The sequence below is a fragment of the Myxocyprinus asiaticus genome, chromosome 46 (assembly GCF_019703515.2).
Source record: "Myxocyprinus asiaticus isolate MX2 ecotype Aquarium Trade chromosome 46, UBuf_Myxa_2, whole genome shotgun sequence".
Taxonomy (NCBI): Eukaryota; Metazoa; Chordata; class Actinopteri; order Cypriniformes; family Catostomidae; genus Myxocyprinus; species Myxocyprinus asiaticus.
Genome location: NC_059389.1, coordinates 6745922 through 6762500, shown reverse-complemented (window position 1 = coordinate 6762500; position 16579 = coordinate 6745922). Strand labels below are relative to the sequence as shown.

Here is a 16579-nt window from a genome sequence, read left to right as displayed (position 1 = left end):
AGCAGAAAAGACATAAAACACATTTTAATACGAACCCAGAAAGTAAACCTTTAAAACTATATCACTCTGATCAACAATTGATCAGAAATGTAGTCAGATTGTGACTAAAAATAGGGGTTACTTAATATGGCTGAAATTGTGGTTGTCTATTCACAAAAGAGTAGGCGGTCCAGTTGGTGTTGAAACTACATCTAACCAATTGCCCAGCATAGTCACTGTTTCTGATTCCACACCTGTTTCTGAAACTTCTATTTATGCCTGGCTGTGATATAAATAAGGACACCTGTGGGTCTAACTATCTGTGACTACAAGGCCAAAACCACCATATACAAAACAAAAAAAACAAAAAAAAATCAGATTAGTGTCCAATCAATATGATTTTTTCAATTAATGATTCTTGAACTTTGGTCCTGCCCAATCTTAACTATTTGCTTACATCCTAATTTGAATCATTTTCACATCTTGGTTTTAATTTTGACTCCTCCTAAGGCCACCATGCTGAAAAAGAACATCTCAAACCAGTCTAAGATGGCTTGGTGGTCTTGTTGATTAAAGCTGGTCTTCAGCTGGTCTCCCAGAATCATCAGCTGACAAGTGCTCAGCACTTAAACCAACAAACCAACAAACCAGACCAACAAAGGCTGGGACACCAGCATACCAGCTTAGGCTGGTTTAAAGGAATATTCCGGGTTCAATACAAGTTAAGCTCAATTGACAGCATTTGTGACATTTTGTTGATTTGCACAAAAATGTATTTCGACTCGCCCTTTTATTTTTTAAAGCGCAAAAATTGAGGTTACAGTGGGGCACTTACAATGGAAGCCAATGGGGCCTATTTTGGAGGGTTTAAAGCCAGAAATGTGAAGCTCCTAATTTTATAAAAGCACTTACTATTACTTTAATTGTTTTGTTAAAAGTCATGTGTTATTTGAGCTGTAAATGCCATTTACCAGGATTACTGGGTTATGTTGTCTCAACGAAGTTGTAAAATTGGATATAACTTTACACAGCAAAGGTTATTAAGCGATTTTATCAATCTAAAATCATGTTAACACGCATACTGTTTACATCTTGTGGCTATACTTTTGATTCAGATTGACTCCATTCACTTCCATTGTCAGAGCCTCACTGTAACCCAGATTTTTGCCATTTTTAAAGAAAAGGAAGGACGGGTAAAAATACATTGTTGTGGTAACCAATATTATGCCGCAAATGATGCAGATTGAGCTTAATTTATACTGAACCAGGAATATTCCTTTAAGCAGTTTTTTCCAGAAGAGCATTCTTCCAAACAACAATTAAATCTGCAAAAATGTCTACTTAAGGACAAGAGCATCTCAACCCTGTGAAAGAGATCAAATAAGATAATTATAGATAATATTTGTATGTTTTTGCCTTCGGACTGAGTACATTTGAATTAAAACCTCTGTGTACATAGTGTCCTGAGCCATTCTAGCATCCTGCTGTGTGTCACTCCATAAAAGAGTCTCTCTATATTTTCCCTCTTCCAGAAAAAAAGCACACACCACTTCTCCCTTTCATTCTTTTCCAGCCTCCTTTAAATCAGGCTTCTTTCACACCGCAGCCCGCGGCACGGCTCCATTCTTCATGCACTCATAAATGTGAAGGGCTCCTCGGGGTCGGACTTTTGTGCAAGGAGAAACAGCGGTCGGTAGGGGTCCCCCGAATCCCCTCCCTTCTCCTCCACAGCCTCCGTGGGGAAAGAGGCCAAGTACTCAAAGACATTTAGCTGGGCCTTAGAGGAGCCTGACTCACTGGCTCTGAACAAAGCAGGATCTCGCCTGTTTTACTTCCTTCTCTGAAAGAGCCCTAACACAGATGCCATGCTGTGTCTTAAGGAGGGGCGGAGGGAGGGAGGGAGGGGGTCTCCGCTCAACTCCTTTGAATATAAGCCTATTTGCATCAGAAGACAAAAACCGCTCTGTTGTTGGGAGAGGAGATGTGGGATGCTGCCTTTGATAAATGCAGAACTGGACATTTTGAGAACTTCCTCATGGAGCACAAAGTTCACGACAAACTAGATCCGTGCAGGCTCTCTAGAAATCCCTGCATCTGGATATTTTTGTTCTTCTTGTTTAACTCCCCCCCCCACCCCAAACCAGCTATTTATTTTTTTCAGCAGGGCTATTAAGCTTCATTTTCACGAAGCTATTCATTTTGCATGGCTTGAATTAAATTGCAAGCACTGATGTGCCCATTTGGTTCTGATTTGGAGAAGTGGGTCAGCAGTTGATGGCAGCTGGTCCTCATTGGCACTTCAGAGGGCATCATTTCTCTTACGTCTTTAGATCCTTAAAGAGCCCTCACACACAAAAACACACTCCACGACTCAATTACAACACGAATGCATCGCTTTAGTGAGATATCCAGCATTAAAACAAACGACTGTAACCCAAAACGGTCGCATATAAAACAATAAGGGGTCGTTCAGACTAAACGTGTTCTTGCGCTAAAAAAAACAAAACAAAACAAAAAAACACTAGACGTAACACAACGAATATCACAGAACGCAGGTGTCTTTAGCAGTCTAAACAACGCGAGGCGCTGAGTAACGGTCAAAGACGTCTGTTTAGCGTATGTTTACAAAGGAAACGATTGTAAAACAGCGCGGACGGACGCACAAACGTGTTCGGTGTGAACGGCCCCTTGTTTTGCACATTTCAGCGATTTTCACCTTAATGTCGCAGCTCAACCTCTTATTGTTTTAGTATTAACTATGAAATATTCTGCTTTTAAAACACAGACATTTTTTGTGCTGAAATAAAATCAGTCTTCAAAATAAAGCGCCTATTAACGCTCAATCTCAGACAAACCCGTTTATTATGACACAACAGTGCACTGATATGCGCTCGGAACATCGTTCGATATAATGACATAAATGCACCTAAATTAATATTAGAAATGTAAAGAAACATTATAATATCACTAACCTAACCGGCACATTCAAAATAACCACTGTAAAACACATTTAATGCGGTTTTATATACTTGCCTTATTGCTGTGAATACGATCCTGTGCTGTAAACGTGTATCCTGTTCAGCCCTCTGTATGATCTCTCTGCTGCTCTTTGTGTTTCTACAAACTAGTTTGAGCTGGTCGCATGGCTGTGCTCTCTCTCTCTCTCTCTCTCTCTCTCTCTCTCTCTCTCTCTCTCTCACACTCTCTCTATCCTTTCATCTAATCTCTTTCCATCCATCCAACTATCTATCTATCTATCTATTTATCTATCTATCTATCCTTTCATCTAATCTCTTTCCATCTATCCATCCATCTATCATCCATCCATCCATCCAATCTCTTTCCAGCCATCCATCTATCTATCTATCCATCCATCCAATCTCTTTCCAGCCATCTATCTATCTATCTATCTATCTGTCTATCCTTTCATCTAATCTCTATCCATCCATCTATCCATCCATCCAATCTCTTGCCAGCCATCCATCAATCTATCATCCATCCAATCTCTTTCCAGCTATCTATCTATCTATCTATCTATCTATCTATCTATCTATCTATCTATCTATCCTTTCATCTCATCTCTATCCATCCAGCCATCCATCCATCCATCCAATCTCTTGCCATCCAGCCATCCATCCATCCATCCAATCTCTTTCCAGCCATCCATCTATCTATCCAACCATCCAATCTCTTTCCATCTATCTATCTATCTATCCTTTCATCTAATCTCTATCCATCCATCCATCCATCCATCCAATCTCTTGCCATCCATCCATCTATCATGCATCCATCATCCATCCATCTATCCAATCTCTTTCCAGCCATCCATCTATCTATCCATCATCCAATCTCTATCTATCTATCCTTTCATCTAATCTCTATCCATCCATCCATCCATCCAATCTCTTGCCATCCATCCATCCATCCATCTATCATGCATCCATCATCCATCCATCTATCCAATCTCTTTCCAGCCATCCATCTATCCATCATCCAATCTCTATCTATCTATCTATCCTTTCATCCAATCTCTATCTATCCTTTCATCTAATCTCTATCTATCTATCTATCTATCCTTTCATCTACTCTTTCCATCCATCCATCCATCCTTTCATCTACTCTCTTTCCATCCATCCATCCATCCATCCTTTCATCTAATCTCTTTCCATCCATCCATCCATCTATCCTTTCATTTAACCTTTTTCCATCCATCTTTTCATCCATCTATCTAGAATTCTTGAGATTGATTTGTGTGAAATGTTTTAAAAACATTTTTTTTAACTTTAAGCAAAAAATGAATGGAGGTTAAACTGATTTAAAAATAAATATGTGTCCCTTTCCACTTACTGCTTTTATAGAAAGAGAGAGAGAACAATGTAACCTCCCAAATGATAAATGAGTCACAAATGTCAACACATCCATCATCACCGGTAACTCATTCATGATGTAAAGACCCTCCTATGGAAAGGCACAGTTCAACATGATACAATGTTTACCACCCAGTGTTCTAAACACAAAAAGACACCATTGCTGAGATAAGGGGATGTGAGTGTAATCACAATGATGTATGTGTGTGTGTTTGCCAATAGAGCCTTTATTAAGTGAAGTCAGACACAATGTGTTGCTATTCTCAGTCAGTTAAACCCCTTGATGCCTAATAGAAAAAAATACATATTCAGACAACATCAATTTGTTTTTTTGAAGGACTTTATTTCATTTTTTTTCTTTTTTCTTTTTTTTCCAAGTAGACAGTAACAAACCAGCCCCAAATATATGACTATTCCTCTTGAATATCTAACAAAACTCTTACCTAGTCTTATAAAGCATTAACTTGATCTAAGTTCATATCACATACAAATGCAAGACCTGTATATCGGAACAGATTGTTCGCACATTTTTTAAATGTTCGACAGATTATATACACGTCTTGTCTATTTGGAATTGCATAGCAACTCATACAAAGCACTGACAAAATTGACACTTTATTCTATTTTCAATGACAGCTCACCACAAACACACATATGGCAATGCTGACAACACAGTGTTGTCCAATGGCTGCTTTGTAAAAAGACCAGCTTTCCTACCTCTTATTAATCAAGCATTTAGTAAATTTTCATGTACATAAAGTAGTTGAAGATGATGGCATAAATATATTGATAACTCTGTCAGAGTTGAAAAAAAAAAAACCCCAATGCAAAACCCAAGACAGCAACATACTGTATCCTTCGGTTCTCTCCTGTTTGGTCTTTGCAAATGGCCATTCGTCACTGATAATGTGATTTATCAGTTCAGGATTATGCCTTTAAAGCTTAAACGGTCCTGGCAGCATAATTCAAGAACTTTCTGTGTACTTAACACAGTCAATTTGGCCAGAAATCAAAACTAACAAGACCAAGGCTCTTGCGTTGACGTTAAAGTTAACCTGAAATAAAAATTAACAGATCATACTGTATTGCTAATTCAAAAGATTAGTGGTCAGTGCAAGCTTTCTTTGCCAAGTAATATGAGGCAAATTATCGACTAACAAATAATTATGATTTATAAGATATGGTACATGTGACTTAATGCTTTCTAACAGTGATTCTTAAGTAGTAATTAATGGAATACTTCAGGAAATTCAAGCGTTTACCACAAAGAGAGAAAAGGCCCGTAACAACAGCTGAGGAAGCATTCTTAAACACAGGAGGTTATGAAAACAATGTCTATCTCAAACTGGAAAAAAACATTTGAGAGTGGAAGCCTAGCTGTACACCGCAAAAATCAATTTTCTTAATCAGTATTTCTGTATAGGTTTTCAGTACATTTTTTTTAACATCCTTAAAACAAGATAACTTAAAGGAATATTCTACATTCAATACAAGTTAAGCTCAATCAACAGCATTTGTGGCATAATGTTGATTACCACAAAAAATAATTTCAACTCATCTGTCATTTTCTTTAAAAAAGCACAAATCAGAGTTACAGTGAGACACTTACAATGGAAGTCAATGGGGCCAAATTTTGGAGGGTTTAAACTCAGAAATGTGAAGCTTCTAATTTTATAAAAGCACTTACATTAATTCTTCTGTTAATACTCGTGTATTATTTGATCTGTAAAGTTGTTTAATTTGTCATTTTTACAGTAAATTTAGGGTTTGTTGACATCACGCCGTTATGGCAACGAAGTTGTAAAACTGGCAATGACTTTACACAGAAAAGGCAAGTGAGCGATTTTATCCCACTAAAATCATGTTAATGCGCATTTTGTTTATGTCTTGTGGCTATAAAAAGTGAGTTTTTAACATTTACCGATTGGCCCCATTCACTTCCATTGTAAGTGTCTCACTGTTACCCAGTTTTTTGCTTTTTTTAAAAAAAAAAAGGAGGGACGAGTCAAAGTAAATTTTTGTGGTTATCAACATTATGCCACAAATGCTGTCGACTGAGCTTAACTTATATTGAACTTATATTAATTCATTTTTCAGAGAATATACCTTGAATAAAAAAAATGTCTTACCCCATTGTCAAATTGTTCTTTCTGGTTTTAAGCATAAATATAATAATTTAGTGACGTTTATGCTTAAAACAAGGTAAAACAACTTGTCAATGGGGTAAAAAAAATAAAATAAAACTTAAAAAAGGAATATTCCAGGTTCAAGACAAGTTAATAATGTTAAACATATAAGGTTAGTAGGCGATTTTATCACACTAAAATCACTATACTTTATATAGTGTTTATATCATATGACTATACTTCTTTAAAACTATGTTTATTTTAGTGTTTATGGACTGGCTCTATTCACTTCCATTGTAAGTGCCTTAACAGGATTTTTTCTTTTTTTTTTTTTTTCTTATTTAAAAAAAAAAATAATGTAGAGAAGTGTCGAAACATTATGCCACAAATGCTGTTAATTGAGCTTAACTTGTATTGAACCCGGAATATTCCTTTATTCGAGATATAGTCCCTGAAAACAAGTCTTTGCTTCTCAGGTAAATTTGTCTGGTTTTTAAAAGGGTGTTCAGACATTTTTACTGGAAACCAAGATGAAAAAAAAAAAAAAATGCTGATTAAGAGGTTTTTTTTTTTTTGGTTTTTTTTTGCAGTGCAGATATTTGCAGAAGTTCAGTAACTTGCAAGAGTAACTTGTGAAGTTCAGTCGTTCACGTAACTATTAAGTTTACACATATCTGCAAAAACTTTAGATACGCAATGAGTAACAGAGTTTTTAAATCCAAACAATTTTATACAATATTGAGTGATGTAGTCAAAAGCAGCAGTAGTTTCTTTCAAAATTAAAACCTCTCTTCTAACATTTTTATAACTCCCTTGAGGTTTATCTGCTTTGCCTTATAGTAGTTATATAAAAGCCACTTTAATTCATGGTTATTTCAGCCCTGAAATCCCCAAAATTTTGCACATTGTGTTCTAAGGAGCAAAGCGATGCCTGTTTGTGCCGTCCTGATAGCTGGACAAGACGCAGCAAACTCATGCATTCTGAAACATGACACAAACACTGTCTTTTTGGCAAAACAATCGATAGAGCAAACAAACTAATTTCTGTAGACATGCTGCCTCACAACATTGCTGTGCGAGATAAACTGGACCTGGGACAGGCGAGTTATGCCCCAGTGGTTTTAGTGGTTGTTGAGAACGACAGTTTTGGAGGCTGGTCAAACAGCGGTCTCATGGTCATCTCTCTGGATCATCTGGTGGTGCTGCCGGTTTTCTAAGTACTCAGCCAGTTCAAAGTCCTGAGCTTTCTCCGCATACATCTTTGGAGTTTCACCCTGCAGGTAAAGGGAGACATTAAGCCTTTAAGCCAATTTTTTAAACACGGCGAAGAGAGGCCAGGAAATTATGGTTAAAGGTGGAGGCAGGATTGGGAAATGTTACCAGCCAGATTCGAACTAATGCCAGCCACATGAACAACACAGCTTAATGTACCACAGATGTTATATGACCCTGGGTGTGCACTTACTGCTAGGCCATGACCGGAGCAGATTACTATTGCATTACAGCTGAGGAATAGAGTTAAACTAACAGCTGCAGGATTACTGTTCATCACTGAAAGGTAATCACACACACTCTCTCATACACACATGTCATTGTTTCTCCAAAAACTTTACAAAAATTCCTGCATAAGAAAGTTCCTTACACAAGAGCAATTTGTTGGGAGAGTCCTTAGTTTTACCTACTTATTTACTTACTGTTGTATAAAAGCAATATTACACTCGCAATCGTGCTGTATTGCCCATCTGTCAGCACCACTGTTATTACCTGTGGCACGAGACCGCGCAGCCATGCTAATTAATTTAGCTAATTCACTCAAACAAAAAATAACGAAAAAAATTTGTTTACGGAAATAAAAATAAAAATGAGCATTCAGTTGGGAAAAAATTAAACTAAAATAATACATTTTCATTACTTCAAAACTAACTAAAAATAAAATGAATATATTAGTGTTTTTATACACAGTATTTTCTAAAACGATTAACAAATTTGCATGCAGCTCGGCGTAATATTAATAACTTTTATGTTTAATTTTAAGGACATTTTCATTACTTTTGTATGGTTAAACAATTTGGGTACTGTCTTCGGTTGTCACTTGTTGTCCAATGTAAAATCTGGTTTGTGATCCACACCCAGCTGAGAATCAATGCTTTAAGTTAAGCTTACCAGAAGAAAACAGTCTCTCCCTTAGCTTTTGAGTATCTTTTGATACAAATTGACCACTGAAATCCATAGAAGTGACAACATAATATCTCTCATTTTGCTTATCTTTTCTCAAATGACTTTGTTGCATTTGATTGAAATTTTTTTTTTTTTGAAAATCACATGTAGACTGTCATGGTTGAAAGAGCCCAACCAAACACGAAGAGCTGGAAGAGGTCGCTGAAGACGTTCAGTATGAGGACTATGTGCATCTTCTCACCTGTAGGTCTGTCTTCATGAGAGATGCACCTGCCTCCATCAGGTAATAGCAGATCGTTCTCTGGCGTGATGCAGCGGCCTTATGCAAAGCCGTCTCCCCTCTGAGTCACAAACACACAAAAACATCTCATAATCTTGGCTCCTATGACTCAGATACTGACAGTCTGAAGACCGCATACAATAAAACTAGTTGATTCTCTTTAACCATGAATCAGACGGTGTAAAAGAAGTTAAATTTCTACTTACGTCGATTTCACTGTCACATCCAGGATGCAGGCAGGAGCTATTCACCAAAGACAGCGAAAGAAAATTAGAAATAAAATGCGCAGTAAGATCAAACAAAGAGTCAAATGTAACTGACTCACCATTATCAATGATATACTTGACAATCTCTTTGTTGCTGACATCGACAGCGTAATGCAGGAGGGTGCAGCCGAACCGGTCCTGCACCAACAAATTTGTTCCGTTTTCATGCATCTGTACTAGCTGAGGCAGACAGACAGTCCGTCAGATCTTGCAATGTTAGGCAGAGAACTGATACACGGCATCTTTATTGGTGATTTTCATCCATCCATCCATCCATCTATCTTTCCATCTCTCTAATCTATCTATCCATCCATCATCCATCCTTTCATCTATCTGTCTGCCTATCCAATCTGTCTTTCCATCAATCCTTTCATCTAATCTCTTTCCATCCATCTTTTCATCCACCTATCCATCCATCCATCCATCCATCCATCTTTTCATCAAAATCTCTTTCCATCTTTTCATGCTTTCCATCCATCCATCCATCCATTCATCCATCATTCATCTATCCTTTCATCTAATCTCTTTCCATCCATCCATCCATCCATCCTTTCATCTAATCTCTTTCCATCCATCCATCCATCTATCTATCTATCTTTTCATCTAATCTCTTTCCATCATCTTTCCATCATCTTTTCATGCTTCTTTCCATCCATCCATCCATCCATCCATCCATCTATCCTTTCATCTAATCTCTTTCCATCCATCTTTCCATCCATCCATCAATCCATCCATCCATCCATCCTTCCATCTATCTAATCCATCCATCCATCCATCTTCAATAATAATTAAAATTATGATGTTCAGATTGATTTGTGTAAATCTTAGACAGGTTATTTTTAAATACCTTTTCAAAGTTGTCAGACTTCACAGCCTCAAAGATCATGTTTATTGATTCTGAAAGAAATTGAACAAAATATGAAACACTTTTCTTGTATTTAATGCATAATTAGAGAAAGCATAAACGTATCAAGCTATAAACAACCAGTTAAAAGTTTTGGCTTATGCTTAAATGCTTCGAATTAGTTAGGCACAATTATATTTGTCTACCAATGTATGCATTTCTTTGCTAAACTAAAATTGTATTAATTATTTTAATGGATGAGTTGGACTGGATTATTTCTTAATGTTCATGACTTTATTATAACTATTTTTCACATATTAAAATGATATTAAAGCATGAGAAGGTGTGTCCAAACTTTTAATTAGCAATGTATATTGAATATATTTATCTACCTTGATCTGCATCATTCCAGATATCTAACCTGTGAATCCACAGAACAAAATAATATTGCATGTTAACTTATCAATATTCATAATCTAAACAAATTATGAAACTACATTAGTAAGGCTCACACCCCTAGGCATAAAAAATAATTAAACATTGTATATTCATTGACAATACCTTGAGTCTCCTTCAGGTGTGTTTGAACGATTTATATTCATAATTTTTGCTCCCCTCCTTTGATATGAAATACAATGGACAAAGACAAACAACAAGCATATGTCAGATATTCATTTGAAAATGAATATCTTGTGGTCTCTCACCAACAAAAAAGTACCATGGCTTATGAACATCGTACCACTGAAATACTATGTTTTTGAGACATGTAACACGGTGGTACCATATTATTCTTTTAAGTAGTTTGGAGTTGCATGTTAAGACCATGGTATATGGTAATCATTCAGTTCCATTGTATATTTCACAGTAGCATGGTATTACCATCTGATATCATCACTATACCACGGTAAAGCCACAATACATTTCGTAAGGACTGATCTAGAGAGGAGCATAATGGGATGGGATGGATAACTTTGTTGGCTTGTTTTGTTGTTAGTAATGACTTGTTGTAAATGTGTTGTAAATAGCATATGACATAACACTATATGATATGCAGCAGGTCCATATGGAGAATATAAAAGATAATGGATTAGGTAGAGCTGGGAATCCATTCCAGAAAGAATCGATTGTTTGATTCAGATGCATTGGTTATTAAATCTCCATGGAAACAGTGAAGGCTTCTGAAGGCAGATTAATTCTAGATTTATCATCCTAACAAAAAAGTATTGTGGCAGTAACATGGTAAAATGATGGAATCAGATGGTAATACCATGGTACTTTGATATACTCAATGGTATTTACATGCTACTCCAAGGTGCTTCAAAAACACCATGGTATTGCTATCATGAACCCTGCTATCATTAACAGTGTTGATGGTGACCTAGTGCTGATGTCAGGGCCGTTTCAGACCATTCTGGCGCCCTAGGCGAGATCCCTATTGGCGTATTTTGCATAAAGTATATTTTATCCCCATCATTATTGAATCCCCGTTTTATGTTTTAGGTTTACGGTGTTATTGTGTGCATTGCATAGAAAATAATATTTCCATTTCAAATGTTTAATCGTATAACATAATGTCAGCATGAAAATAGCACGTTATAACTCTGGCTCCAGTCATGATCACACACAGTCGATGTCCAGGTATGCTCAAATTGGAAGATTCATTCACCAGAAGAGCAGTGCCAGAACATGACTGATGTAATGTATTCTTCCGCAAATTGCTTGCAATTTTACGTTTCAACCACAGATGTCGCTGTAGAGCACAAAGTTACATAGTGCAGCTTTAAGAATCGAGAAAATTCATCTGGAATTGACCCTTGGAATCGATTACATGGTTTCTGAAAACCTGGAATTGGAGTTGATTCCAAAATTTCTGGAATTGAACAGCCCTAAAATTGGGTATCATGAATGAACAATGATCATTGATGAATATCGAATATTTAAATAATACATATTTTTTACATTAATTATTCTTGGTTAATATATATTTATTAATATTAGGGCTGTCGATTTAACGCGTTAATTCAGGGCGATTAATTATATAAATAATAACACGTTAAATTCAAGCAATTCAAGTTTGAAGTACCACCTGTTTTCTCCAGGGGGCAGTAAGATAAACTTCATCTGTATAGGCAATGCCCAGCTTATAAAGAGAACAAACCAACCCTTCAGCAGACAACGCAACACCAGGATGCGTTCTGACGTTCAGAACACAGCTTGGAGTCAAGAACGCAGGGATCTTAATCTCATCTCACTAGTTCTTCTAAGTATTAAACTACATATAACTTGACACAGCAACCTAAAATTGGTACGTTTATGAAGTGACACAACCAGAGTAAGATGCTCCAAAAGCGTCCGTCTGACGATGGTGTACATTGACAGATCCTTAGACAAGCACTCATAATAAATCTCGGACTGATTGACAAATTCAATTGCAAAATGGATTGCTGTGAACTGTAGGCCAATGATTGGCTTATGTTCAATAATATGCAAATAAACAATACATTGGATTCTAAAGGCACTTTTTGTATTGTCTTATCAGTTCTTTACTCCTCTGCCACAATAATGTAATGTATTTTAATAATCTGAATATATATGGGCCTGGGTAGCTCAGTGGTAAAGACACTGGCTACCACCCCTGGAGTTCGCTAGTTCGAATCCCAGGGCGTGCTGAGTGACTCCAGCCAGGTTTCCTAAGCAACCAAATTGGCCCGGTTGCTAGGGAGGGTAGATTCACATGGGGTATCCTCCTCGTGGTCGCCATAATGTGGTTCGTTCTCGGTGGGGCACGTGGTGAGTTAAGCGTGATTGCCGCGGTGGATGGCGTGAAGCCTCCACACGCGCTGTCTCCGTGGCAATGCGCTCAACATGGTTGACGGTCTCAGACGCGAAGGCAACCCAGACTGAGGTGAATCACTACGCGACCACAAGGACTTAAAAAAAAAAAAAAAAGCACATTGGGAATTGGGCATTCCAAATTGGGAGAAAAAAAGGGGATTTTTTGCTTGATTTTGTGTTGAAATATGACCTATGCATGTTTTTGATAGATTTCGTGAGGTTAGCCCCATTGTTTGTAAGCTGTGTATAATTTACTGTGACAGAACAATAGCCACAATGAGGTCTGACAGATGGGATGTGTTTTTTCTAAGTATTACACTGTGCATTAGGCCTGGGGAGGGTGAATGTATACGCTGATAAATGAGTGTTTAATAGCAGGGGTGTTCATGAGGGGCTGTTGTGTTGTCTCAGACTTTTGGTCCCCATTGTATATATTGTATATTGTTTACAAAAAAGTACTGTAGTGGTACCATGATACAGTGGTACTTTAATATATACCATGGTACTGTTTAATTACCATATACATATGCATGGTATTTAAGGGTACTTGAAAGAATACTATAGCCGTACCAAGGTGCATGTCCAAAAAACATAGTAATACCATGGTACTTTTTTGTAAGTGCATTCAAATTTATTGTTCTTAATATACAGTGGGTTAATTACTATAGATTAATACTAACCCTACAACACACCAACTGGCTGAATGCATAATTAATATGTCATTATTTAGTCTCTTTATAAAACATTTGTGCTTGTGGGGACAAAACTCCTCTTTGCAAGGTGTTTTGTCAGCTTTTGCTATTCTTCTGGAGGGCATTTTCAGAAATGTTGTGCACACAGGCAAAGCAAAACCTGCCCACACACAAACTCAGCTACTCAACAGTTAAAAAGCAAAATAAAAATGCACTTTTAGGCTGCTCTGTTTGCTACCCTGACAACATCAATTGATACACCTTAACTACATGTTTTTTTATATGAAGTGACTCATTTTAACCTACCTGCACAGTGGAGAAGGCCCAGGAGAACAGGCAGGAAAAGCAAACTGGTGTGTGGTTTTGGAACATCCCCCTATGGTTTCCATCGCTCCCGGCATTCCGGGCGACGTGCCCACCGTCTCCTTGGTGACCAGCTCCGGGTCCAGGATGAAAAGCTCATCCTGGGAGATCTCTGTCACATAGTTAAGATGCTCCTGCAGAGAGATGCAATGTTTCAGAGTAAAAAGGAAAAATATGACACGTAAAACAAATGTAAACCTAAAAGTTATTTTTTACAGTTACCTGACCGCGGTCTATTCTGTAGAAACGGTCCGCAGTTGTAGCTGTTAACAAATCAAACAACAACAACGAGTGATTATGCACTGCAAAAAGTAATTTTTATTACTTAATTATGACTATTTTTTGGACAAATTCTCTCCTCTTTTGCAAATAATTTGAAAAGCTCTGCTTACAGTCCAGGAAGCACCATTTCGGTGAAAGCTTTGGCATGTTTAGTGTATCTGTATTCACACCATCCCCCTCCTAACAGAGAGAGAGAGAGAGAGAGAGAGAAGACAGTGCAAGTGAAAAATGGCTCCTGTCCAAAACGGTCTCTCTGTGTGACTTCAATTAGTCGCAATGTTTTTTCTCAGATTATAATTGAACAGGAAGTCAATGTGCGAGGAGTGTCACATGCACACATGCTTGCCTGAATCATGGTAATTACAGTAGAAAGTGGCTAAATTTACTCTCTTAAAGGTAAAACACATCATTTGTGCCACACTTACATGTTAACGTCACCACAAGAAACTGATTTCAGACTACTTTATAAGAAACATTTTGCTCTCTTCCAGGCAAGTAGCATTAACACAGAAGTATATTTTTTGTAAAGAATGACTGTATGTAAAAGATGAAATGAAAGCATGAAAACGTATTTGTTACGTAAAAAAAAAAAAATCTCAACAACAGTCATATACAGTCAGAAGTTTACATACACCTTAGCCAAATACATTTAAACTCAGTTTTTCACAATTCCTGACATTTAATCGTAGAAAACATTCCCTGTCTTAGGTCAGTTCGGATCACTGCTTTATTTTAAGAATGTGAAATGTCAGAATAATATAGAGAGAATGATTATTTCAGCTTTTATTTCCTTCATCACATTCCCAGTGGGTCAGAAGTTTACATACACTTTGTTTGTATTTGGTAGCATTGCCTTTAAATTGTTTAACTTGGGTCAAACGTTTTGGGTAGCCTTCCACAAGCTTCTCACAAAAAGTTGCTGGAATTTTGTCCCATTCCTCCAGACAGAACTGGTATAACTGAGTCAGGTTTGTAAGCCTCCTTCCGTGCTCGCACTTGCTTTTTCAGTTCTGCCCACAAATTTTCTATCAGACTGAGGTCAGGGCTTTGTGATGGCTACTCCAATACTTTGACTTTGCTGTCCTTAAGCCATTTTGCCACAACTTTGTTGGTATGCTTGGGGTCATTATCCATTTGGAAGACCCATTTGCGACCGAGCTTTAACTTCCTGGCTGATGTCTTGAGATGTTGCTTCAATATATCCACATTATTTTCCTTCCTCATGATGCCATCTATTTTGTGAAGTGCACCAGTCCCTCCTGCAGCAAAGCACCCCCACAACATGATGCTGCCACCCCCATACTTCACGGTTGGGATGGTGTTCTTCGGCTTGAAATCTTTAACCTTTTTCCTCCAAATTGTTTTTGGCCAAATTTTTGTTTCATTAGACCAGAGGACATTTCTCCAAAAAGTACAATCTTTGTCTCCATGTGCACTTGCAAACTGTAGTCTGGCTTTTTTATAGCGGTTTTGGAGCAGTGGCTTCTTCCTTGCTGAGCAGCTTTTCAGGTTATGTCGATATAGGACTCGTTTTACTGTGGATATAGATACTTGTCTACCTGTTTCCTCCAGAATCTTCACAAGGTCCTTTGCTGATGTTCTGGGATTGATTTGCACTTTTCGCACCAAACTACATTCATCTCTAGGAGACAGAATGCATCTCCTTCCTGAGCTGCATGGTCCCATGGTGTTTATACTTGCGTACTATTGTTGTACAGATGAATGTGGTACCTTCAGGCATTTGGAAATTTCTCCCAAGGATGAACCAGACTCGTGGAGGTCCACAATTTTTTTTCTGAGGTCTTGGCTGATTTCTTTTGTTTTTCCCATGATGTCAAGCAAAGAGACACTGGGTTTGAAGGTAGGCCTTAAAATACATCCACAAGTACACCTCCAATTCAGTACACCTCCTATCAGAAGCGAATTGTCTAAAGGCTTGACATCATTTTCTGGAATTTTCCGAGCTGCATAAAGGCGCAGTTAACTTAGTGTATGTAAACTTCTGACCCACTGGAATTGTGATATAGTCAATTAAAAGTGAAATAATCCATCTGTAAACAATTGTTGGAAAAATTACTTGTGTCATGCACAAAGTAGATGTCCTAAACGACTTGCCAAAACTATAATTTGCTAATATTAAATCTGTGGAGTGGTTAAAAAAATGAGTTTTAATGACCTAAATGTCTTCAACTGTAAAAATGTAGATTAAAAACATTATCACCACCTTTTTTTTTTATTATTGTCTTAAAACAACATTTTGACAATGTAGTTGTGCTCTCTTGGTGGCTCTGAATCTGTTTAAAGTCAATGTGAACTGTAGTTCATAACCCATTACACTTAAGGAATAGTTTACCCAAAAATGAAAAT

The 16579-nt window shown here is 37.4% G+C and overlaps 2 protein-coding genes across 6 annotated transcripts in view; both read right to left on the bottom strand.

Annotated features, from left to right (window-relative positions):
- LOC127436215 (midkine-B-like) overlaps positions 1–3166 on the bottom strand; it is a 5782-nt gene extending 2616 nt beyond the window's left edge. Inside the window, exon 1 of one of the 2 annotated variants that reach the window (XM_051690239.1) lies at positions 3013–3166. The gene's annotated coding sequence lies outside the window, so the exon portion shown is untranslated. The remainder of the gene's footprint in view (positions 1–3012) is intronic. The other variant, XM_051690238.1, reaches the window with a different exon arrangement.
- A 1502-nt stretch (positions 3167–4668) lies between these two features.
- Positions 4669–16579, bottom strand: part of LOC127435992 (diacylglycerol kinase zeta-like) — a 41139-nt gene continuing 29228 nt past the window's right edge. For 3 of the 4 annotated variants that reach the window (XM_051689856.1, XM_051689857.1, XM_051689859.1), the window contains exons 23-32: positions 14323–14392; positions 14153–14193; positions 13874–14064; positions 10602–10658; positions 10433–10461; positions 10044–10093; positions 9256–9376; positions 9137–9173; positions 8892–8991; positions 4669–7746 (exon numbers count right to left, since the gene is read on the bottom strand). In XM_051689856.1, coding sequence (XP_051545816.1) covers positions 7630–7746; positions 8892–8991; positions 9137–9173; positions 9256–9376; positions 10044–10093; positions 10433–10461; positions 10602–10658; positions 13874–14064; positions 14153–14193; positions 14323–14392 — 813 coding nt within the window. In that variant the 3' untranslated portion in view covers positions 4669–7629. The remainder of the gene's footprint in view (positions 7747–8891; positions 8992–9136; positions 9174–9255; positions 9377–10043; positions 10094–10432; positions 10462–10601; positions 10659–13873; positions 14065–14152; positions 14194–14322; positions 14393–16579) is intronic. The other variant, XM_051689858.1, reaches the window with a different exon arrangement.